Below are 10,441 nucleotides of genomic sequence, written 5' to 3'. Positions count from 1 at the left end.
TTTTTTTTTTTTTTTTTTTGCGGAACTAGGGATTGAACTTAGGCCCTTGTGCTTGCCAGGGAAGCACTTTTTCTACCGAGCCATCTCCCTGGCCCCAGAAGGACCATTTTGTGTCTGTATATACAAAATAAGTTAGATATGCAGCTACTTTCTCTTAATTCAATAAGAAAGATTTGTACTAATAGTGTTTGGACAGGATATCATGTCTACGTCTTGTACTATGAGTAACTACTATGAAGACAACAATATGCAATGTATTAATTATTGAAACTGTCCTGTTAATCAGTTTTGAAACTGTCTCATTGCTATTTGTTTCTCAATAAATTAATAAAAATGTACAGTGTAATTTGATAAATGTACATTTACATTTCTAACTTGTAATGAAATGAATGACTTCATACTCACACAGCATGAACATTTCTTTTTCTCTACCTAACTATCCAGATGATGAGTATGGGGCTTTCCTTGTTTCTGAACCTGACTTGAGTTCTGGCACTTGGTGGAAGGGTTAGCTATGCTGTGAATTTTGAGAGGTGAAAGGCAAGCCAGACATAACAATGGAAGTGGGAAGGGTAAAGACAGAATGAGAAGTAAAAAAGGTAGCAAGGATGAGGGTAGGTCACTTTAGGGCAGTGGCGGCAAACCTGTTGCCATGGGTTGTTGTGTTTTTAAGACAAAATATGTTAATATATGTGTTGTTTTTTCTGAAATCTTCACAATTCAGGTTTACCTGCAGTGTTGGCACTTTGCAGTAGGTAATCAGATTTTGAGTTGCAGCTTGGTACTTGGTCTCTAAGAGTCATCATTGCTGCTTTAGGCATTTATCTAGATGTAGCAAAGGATACCTACAGAAATAACCTACCTCTGAAAGCTGAGAAGGTTGTCATTTTTAACAGAGGGGTTGGACTAGAAGAAAAAGTTGTAGTGAGGTAAGAAACTGAGTGTTAGTTTTAGGATATGATGCATTTAGATTTAATTTTTTATATGATGGACAGTGTGATAGTAAATTTTTGTTCTGTTTTGCACATAGATAACCAGCTATTCTAGCACAGTTTGTGTAAAATGTTGTCCTTCCTCTGCTAAATTGTCTTTACATCTTGATCAAAAATCAATTGTTCAAAGAAATCAATTGTTCATATATGTGTGAGTCTAATACTGGTTATCTGTTCAGTACCTTTGATCTGTTTATTTGAATGAAATAACTAGACTCACTTTTTCCTTTCCTTAACTGGTTAGCTTGCAATTAGTGAATCACTTATATATGGAACTTGAATTTTTGAGCCAAGAATTACAATTGAACCAAAAACAGTAAGTCATAAAACTTTAAAAAACAATGTAAGATTATAATGCATTTTATTAAAATAAAAATTATTTTCTAAGATTCAAATGAAATAGTTTGTATTATGATGCTTTTGCAGTTGTATGTAGAAGTGGTTTTTTACATCTTAGTATAGAGCTGCATGTACATGTCTATAAATTTAATTTCTTATTGTTTCAAGTCTGTATTCTATTGAGATACTTTACCATTTCTATTTTTTGTTATAGGATCAAGTTTACAGTATGATACTTCTAGTTCTCTTCTGAGCTATTCAGCAACAGAGTCTTATACAGAATACAACAGTGTTGAAGAAAATTTAAGTAGCTTCTCATCACCTGAACTGTTCAGAGGATCAAATTATTTGGGTGAGAATGTAATTTAAACCTTAATCTGCTTCATTATATGAATTGTTCTTTGTCCACAAATTCTCTAATGAGTAAATGTTCTTTTGAGAAAACACTTCTTTTCTTTACTGACACTTCCCTGATACCTCATTTCTCTGCTCAGCTTCCAGAATACCATAAGTACTATGTTCCATGTGTAATCACATAGAAATACAGAGAAATTGCCTACAGATCAGAGAAGAATGAAAAAAATATCATTTAGCACTTTTGTGTAATACACACCCAAATATTAATCAATTTTGTATATAATGAATGTAAACTTTTTCCTCTGAGCTGTGGGTTATCTTGTATTCCATGTACTTCTCTTAGTTTTCAGTACATAATTTATTAACTATTCACGTCTACAAATAGTTTACTTTTTATTATAGGCATAAATAGGGTATTGTTGGTGATGACAAACTGAATGCATACTTTACAACTTTCTGCAGTGACATAAAATGAATTCATTTCTTCTACTTTTTTAAAAAAGTAAACTCGTAAGGACAAAGTAAATATGAAAGAAGAAAACAAAGTTTGGAAAGCAAGGGATCAGGTGGCTTGATATTACATAAAGATGAATCCTAAATCAGAAGTGTTGGCTGCACAAAATACTTCTAAAAAGTTACGTCAGAAACATGGCCTGTGTGATGACTGCTTCTTTTACACTCAAATGGAGCCTCTAGACTGACTCCTTGGAATGTTTTGAAAAGGCCTATGAACTAGAAGATGCTAGGCACTATTAATAGCAAACATATAGTGAGATTTTGAAATATTGGTCCCAATTACTTATTCTCTGATAGTAATTATACTCTGGCTTTGGGGGGAGCTGGGTAATTTGCTTTGGGCAACAGGATATCAGTAACAAAAGCTTTGAAACATACTTAAATGGAAGGATTATCTTCTTATACTTATGCCATCATTATGAGAAAAATATATCTTAATTTGCTTCTGCTTCTCTTGAGAGGACCCCAGAAATAGTAGTACAAGATCAACCCCAGACAACCAGCTGACTCTGTAGAGCTGCTCTAAATGAACTGCAGATCTGTAACCTGAAGCAGAGCTGCCTGAGCTGACCAATAGACATAGAACAGTACCTACATGCTCTTTGCTTAGAGCCACTGAGATTTGAGGGTTCCTTATGGCAAAGGCTAGTGAAGTTATGTACTAAGCACAGAGGAGGACTTAAATGAAACTGGAAATCCTAATTGTGGGGACTGCTCCTATTCCCACCCTGAACTCTGCTCAACTTCCAGAATACTGGCATCCGCACATGAATCTGCTAGACAGAATGGAAGATCTTTTTCCTGAGGAACCTGAGAAGTCTAAAATAAAATATCTAAAGATACTGACCTTCATAGTCCTTCTGTGAAACTGCCCACTTAGAACATTACAGTGAAGCCAACTATGTCACAAGGCCTATGTAGACCATAAGGATCACACTTAGCCTTTTAGGTCCCCCTTTTAAATATAATCAAAAATCCAGGGATCAGCAGAAAATGATCCCTTAATGTTAGAAAATCTTCTAACATTAAAGTTAGGAACCAAGAGCCGGCCAAATAGCTCAGTGGATTAAAGTGCCTGCTTAGGCAGACACAGGGCCCAAGAGTTTGATCCCCTGGCCTGCCTTGCTGGCCCAGGGGGCAATTGAAACTGCATGTGGTGGTAATGCCTGGTGCACTTGGGAGACTATAAACAGGAGGATCATTACCAGTCTGATCTACACAGAGAGACCCTGTAGACCCTGTAGACCCTGTAGATCCTGTCCTAAAAATAAAAAAAGGAACCAAAACAAGAGAGTGATATCAGCAAAATGTAGGAAGCCTTCTTTCTCCCCATGTTACACTGACCACTGACTCAGTGGCAATCCATGGACTAATTCTCTTTGTGAGAAATCCGTAAACTAAAGGAGAGCCTACTACTCCTTAGCCAAGCACAAAACTAGCCACCTTGAAGTTAGTAGGAAAGTTTAAGATATCGTATTACTATATAACACCTACCCTTGGCACAGCATCATGTGATTAGTAGGAAACATCCAGGTGCTATATGTTCTCCCTAAGAACTGTAGGGAGGAAGGTACTGGACCATATACCCAGTGTCCTAAATTTTCTGAGATATGCCTGGGGGGCTGACTTCTTGTTTCTAAGGAACAAACCAACTTAGTCTAGCATATAAGTATTTGTAGTAGCCCCTCTACTCAATTCAATGCAAGGTGAGTAGGCAAAAAAAACCCAGATCTCACTTCACCCCAGGGAAGGGAAGAGTTGGAGTGTGTGTTCAATATTCTTTTCTAAGGGTTTTCCATGGCACTGCTGCCATATGACCTGACTCAGTGCACTGACATGACACAGTATACTCTGTATAACTGAGGACTGCTGAGAACAAAGACATTGGAAAGGCAGGAACTATAGCACAAGTCTGTAACCCCAGCATTTTTGAAGGCTGAGGCAGGAGGATTCCGAGTCCAAATCTAGCTGGTCAGTTGAGTGAGACCATTCTCAAAACATAAACATGCCATGCCTGCCCTGCTCCCTGGGTGTGCTGAGATGTTGACTGAGACCAGGCGTGGTGGTGTGTGCCTGTAATCCCAGTATTTGGGAGGCTGAAAACAGGAGAATAACTATGAGTCTGATCTATGTAGTGAGGCCCTGTACTAAATACATTTTTTAAAAAAGAACCAAACAAACTTTGGAGCTAAATAATATAATAATTTAAATGAAAAATTCAGCAGATTGGATTAAGAATAAAATTCATTGAACTCAAAGACAGGTCATTTAAAGTCATTTAGTCACAGATATAAAATATAATGAAAAAGAATAAAGATAGCTTAAGAGAGTCATGGGACACCATCAAGCAGGCCAAAGTATGCATTACTGGAATCCTGGAAAAGGAGGAGGGACCAGAAAGCTTATTCAAAATAATAATGGCTAAAAAATCCCATATTTGAAAAATGAATATCTAAATACGGTATAGGAATCCCTGTAGATCCCAAATATAATTCAAATAAATCACACTGGGATACACTATAGCCAAACAAAGAGTGAATTTCAAAAGCAGCAAGAGAAGTGAGTTGACATGTATAAGGAAACTTCTATAAAGGTAGCATTGGATTTCTCCTGAGAAATCTTACAGGCCAGAAGGTAAAGTGACAGCATATTCAAATAAGGAACATTTTCAACTAAGAGTACTATACTTTGCTAAACTGTCTTTCAAAAATGAAGGGAGTGGGGGCCTGCCCCTTAGCTCAGTTCTTTAAGTGGCTGCTTCAACAAAGCATTCAGTTCCCTGCCAAGCACAAGGGCCTGAGTTCAATTCCCAGCTCTAAAAAAAAAAAAAAGAAAAAAGAAAAGAAAAGAAAAGAAAAGAAAGAAAAAACAAAGCAGTCAGGCTCAGGTTGCTGTGGTTAGATCCCCACAACTCAAGCCAGCCAAACCTGCACTGAAAGCATTCGGAGAAAAAAAAAAAAAAAAAAAATGAAGGGAGAGATGAGGACTTTCCTAGAAAAAAAAAACTAAGGTAATTTAGGAAATGCTAAGGAGCTTCAAGTTGAACCTCAAGGACACTAAACATAAATGTACAAACATTTGAAAGTATAAAACTCACTTGTAAAGGTAAATTGGGGGCAAATACAGAATAATAATATTGCAATAGTGGTATGAAAATCACCTTTAAATCTAGTATAAAGGTTAAAAGTATTTTAAATGACTATAAAATATAATGAACATACAATATAGAATATGTAATTTGTAAAATCAAGTAACAAGGTGTAGTGGGGGAGTAAAAGTGATTTTTGTGTACTTCAAATTGTTATCAACTTAAAATAGACTAAAATAATTACATGAGGATTTAAGTAAGTCTCAAGGTCACCACAAAGAAAATACGTACAGAATATACACAAATGAGAGAGAAAAAGGTATGAAAACATACCAGTACTCCCAAAATCAGTGAAACACAAATGAATATAGCAACAGAAGAGTGACAAAAGGACTACAAAATAAGACATTAAATAAAAATTCATAAGTGATATGGAGGGTATCTTATAATGTATCATGATAAATGGTCAACATAAGGATAAATGATATTGGGCCCATTCACCAGGAAGATACGACACGCACCCCAACATCAGGGCAACTAAGTAAAAATTGGCGGAACTGGAAGGAGAAGTAGATACCAATACAATAATGAGACATCAGTACCCACTTTCAACCGTAGAAAGAACATGCAAACATCAGAAAGGAAATGGCAGACTTTAGCAACACTAAATCAAATTGATATAATAGACACGTGGAACATTCTACCTATTAGCAATGGAATATACATTCTCACATATATAGAACACCCCAGGACAGGTCAGTCTTGGGCTACAAAACAAGTCTTAAAAAACTTAAGATTTAAATCATTTCATGCTTCTTTTCTGACTGCAAATGAATGAAACTAGAAATCAGTAGCAGAAAGAATACTGGAAAATTCACAAATATTTGGAAGTTAACACACTCATGAAAAACCAGGGAGTCAAAGAAGAAATCAAAAGGGAAGTTGTAAAATATCTTAAGATATAAGTAAAATACACTAAATCATAGGACACAATAAAAGCAGTTCTAAGGAATTTCATAACAGTAAGTGACTACATTTAAAAAGAAAACTGGAGACAGGTAAAGCCTTGCTAAATAGAACTCCAATCACACAAAAAATAATAACAAGAATCAACAAATCAGACTACTCCAATTTAAAGTTTCTGCATGAAAGGGAAACAGTGAAGGGACATCTTACAGAATGGGAGAAAATCTTTGTCAGCTATTCATATCTAAGGATTAATATCTAGAATATACAAAGAACTAAAAAGAAAAAGACCCTTAACACCAAAAAAAAAAAAAAATCAAATAGGCCAATCAATAAATGGGCAAATGAATTGAATAGACACTTCTCAAAAGTATAAATGGTCAGTAAATGTATTTTTAATAAGTCAACATCTTTAGCCTTTAGGGAAATGCAAATCAATAGTTTGTGATTCTGTCTCACCCCTGCCAGAATGCTTGTCATCAACGATACAAAAGACAGTAAATACAGGCAAAGATGCAGAGAAAAATTAAACCCTCCTACAGTGCTAGTAGGAATATAAATTAGTATATATCCTATAGAAATCAGCATGGAGGCTCCTCAAAAAACTGAAAACAGAGCTACTATTTGACTCAGTCATACCATTCCTTAGTATATGCCTTAAGGAATTAAAGTCAGCATACTGTAGGGGTACCTGCTCTCTGTATTTATTGCAGCACAATTCATAATGCCAAGACAAAACTAGCCTAGGTTCACTTCAGCAGATGACTGGATAAAGAAAATGTGTATGTAATACAGTGAAATATTATTCAACCATAAAGAAGAATGAATTTTTGTCATTTGTAGGAAAATGGATGAAGATTATTAGGACAATCTTGTGAAAGGACAAAGCAGGAGTGCCACATTTATTCATTTCAAAGTACAGTGAAAAGATACACCAATTAAAACATATTACTATCATTCTGTCATCAAAACAATGTGGCACAGATGCCAACAGAAGAGAAAAGAAAGCCAAGAAATAATACTGTGCATATATAATCCGCAGGTCTATGACTGTGCTGAGGCTACAAAATGAGGAAAAGAGAACCTTTTCCACAAATGCTATTAATAGATCTAGATACCTGTATGCAAAAGAATGAAATTAGAGAACTGGTGAGATAGGGCAGCAGACTAAGCACCTGCTTAGGCAAGCGCAGGGACTGGGGTTCAATCCCTGGTACCACATGCAGTGCCAGCTCCTCCCCTAGGATGCACTGAGCCTGTGATGGAGTCCGGGCATGGTGGCGCATGCCTGTGATCCCAGCTACTGGGGAGGCTGAAAACAGGAGGATCACCATGAATCTGAACTGCATAGTAAGACCCTGTAAAAAATAAATAAATAAATAAATAAATAAATAAATAAATAAATAAATAAAAAAGTGAAATTAGACCTTTATACCATATACAGGGAGTGGGGGCCTGCCCCTTAGCTCAGTTCTTTAAGTGGCTGCTTCAACAAAGCATTCAGTTCCCTGGCAAAGGCAAGGGCCTGAGTTCAATCCCCAGTTCTGAAAAAAAAAAAGTATAAATCGTCAGTAAATGTATTTTTAATAAGTCAACATCTTTAGCCTTTAGGGAAATACAAATCAATAGTTTGTGATTCTGTCTCACCCCTGTCAGAATGCTTGTCATCAACGATACAAAAGACAGTAAATACTGGCAAAGATGCAGAGAAAAATTAAACCCTCCTACAGTGCTAGTAGGAATATAAATTAGTATATACCATATATATACCATAAACCTTATATATATTCATATATATATATATATATATATATATATATATACACACATATTCTTATGTACCATATATAAGAATCAAGTGAAAATGCAGGAAAGACTAAAATATCAGACCTGAAACTGCGTAACTCCTTTAAAAATAGTGGAAAAGTAACATTTTTCTTGGCAATGATTTTTTTTTTTTTTTGGATGTGGTACCAAAAGTATAGGTAAGGAAAAAAAATTGGTAAGTAGTGCTATGTAAAACTGAAAAACATCTTAAGAGCATAAGAATCAACAGTAAAAATGACAAGCTAAAGAATTAGAGGAACGGGGCTGGGGAGATGGCTCAGTGGAATAAGCGCTTCCCGGGCAAGCGCAAGGGCCTAAGTTCAATCCCCGGTTCCAACAAAAAAAATAAAATTTAAAAAAATAAAGAATTAGAGAAGATATTTGTAATCTAATGGACAAAGTGATTAAAATATATAAGGAACTTCTATAAATCAATAGCAAAGCCAAACAAAATTAATAACCTGATAAAAATAGGCAAAGAACTTTAATACACATTTCTCCAAAGACATAGAAATCACAAACAGGTATGTAAATCTCTAGAACTTAGTCACCTTACATATTTGAAACTCAATGGTTGCTGAACAGCAACTTGCTATAATTTAGATCTAGAACACCCTACAATGGCACATATGTTCAGAGGCTGGGGTTTTGGAAGGTGATGAGACTAAAGGGCACTACACTTGACTTATGTTAGGAGGCATTTCCATGTTCATCAGAGCATTATCCATGTTGGCCAAGATAAATAAACAACCTAAAATATGCACACAGATGAGTAAATACAGTAGAATGTATACATCAATGGCATTTTATTCAACTTGAAAAAAATCTTTCCATTTGTGACAGTACAAGTGAGCCTTAAAGACATAATGCTAAGTGAAATAATATAGCCGCAAAAAGATTTTAAAAAAGACTGTAATTCCACTTATATAAAGTATCTACAATTGTCAAAATCACAGAAGCAGAGAATAGAATAGTGGTTGATGGGAACTGGTGAGAGGGAAAATGATTTATGTTTTAGTTACTTTGTCCTTGCTGAGATACAACACTCAACACTCACAGTTTAAGGAAAGAGAAGTTTATTTTGGTTCAGATTTTCAGTCTGTGGACAGCTGGCTTCAGGCCAAACAGCATAGTGGGAGAGCCCAGAAGAAGAAAGCTTCCTACATCCTTTTAGCCAGAAAGCAGAAAGGGAAGGGAAGGACAGGGGATGGAAATATACCCTACTGGGTGATACCCCTTGTAACTCACCTCCCACCAAGCTCTACCTCCTAACATAAGTCAAGTGTAGTGCCCTTTAGTCTCATCACCTTCCAAAACCCCAGCCTCTGAACATATGTGCCATTGTAGGGTGTTCTAGATCTAAATTGTAGCAAGTTGCTGTTCAGCAACCATTGAGTTTCAAATATGTAAGGTGACTAAGTTCTAGAGATTTACATACCTGTTTGTGATTTCTATGTCTTTGGAGAAATGTGTATTAAAGTTCTTTGCCTATTTTTATCAGGTTATTAATTTTGTTTGGCTTTGCTATTGATTTATAGAAGTTCCTTATATATTTTAATCACTTTGTCCATTAGATTACAAATATCTTCTCTAATTCTTTATTTTTTTAAATTTTATTTTTTTTGTTGGAACCGGGGATTGAACTTAGGCCCTTGCGCTTGCCCGGGAAGCGCTTATTCCACTGAGCCATCTCCCCAGCCCCGTTCCTCTAATTCTTTAGCTTGTCATTTTTACTGTTGATTCTTATGCTCTTAAGATGTTTTTCAGTTTTACATAGCACTACTTACCAATTTTTTTTCCTTACCTATACTTTTGGTACCACATCCAAAAAAAAAAAAAAATCATTGCCAAGAAAAATGTTACTTTTCCACTATTTTTAAAGGAGTTACGCAGTTTCAGGTCTGATATTTTAGTCTTTCCTGCATTTTCACTTGATTCTTATATATGGTACATAAGAATATGTGTGTATATATATATATATATATATATATATATATATGAATATATATAAGGTTTATGGTATATATATGGTATATACTAATTTATATTCCTACTAGCACTGTAGGAGGGTTTAATTTTTCTCTGCATCTTTGCCAGTATTTACTGTCTTTTGTATCGTTGATGACAAGCATTCTGACAGGGGTGAGACAGAATCACAAACTATTGATTTGTATTTCCCTAAAGGCTAAAGATGTTGACTTATTAAAAATACATTTACTGACGATTTATACTTTTTTTTTTTCAGAACTGGGGATTGAACTCAGGCCCTTGCCTTTGCCAGGGAAGCACTTATTCTATCGAGCTATCTCGATTCTTGTATATGGTATAAAGGTCTAATTTCACTTTTTTATTTATT

General features: G+C 35.4%; 1 protein-coding gene across 1 annotated transcript in view; it reads left to right on the top strand.

Annotated features, from left to right (window-relative positions):
- Positions 1 to 10,441, top strand: part of Meikin (meiotic kinetochore factor) — a 179,373-nt gene that overhangs the window by 23,353 nt on the left and 145,579 nt on the right. The window contains 1 exon segment of the mRNA XM_023713096.1: positions 1,546 to 1,683. Within this exon segment, the coding sequence (XP_023568864.1) occupies positions 1,546 to 1,683 (138 nt within the window).

The sequence above is a fragment of the Octodon degus genome, unplaced genomic scaffold (assembly GCF_000260255.1).
Source record: "Octodon degus isolate 3935 unplaced genomic scaffold, OctDeg1.0 scaffold00029, whole genome shotgun sequence".
NCBI lineage: Eukaryota > Metazoa > Chordata > Mammalia > Rodentia > Octodontidae > Octodon > Octodon degus.
Note: the sequence above shows the minus strand (reverse complement) of the source record. Positions and strands in the feature narration are given on the sequence as shown.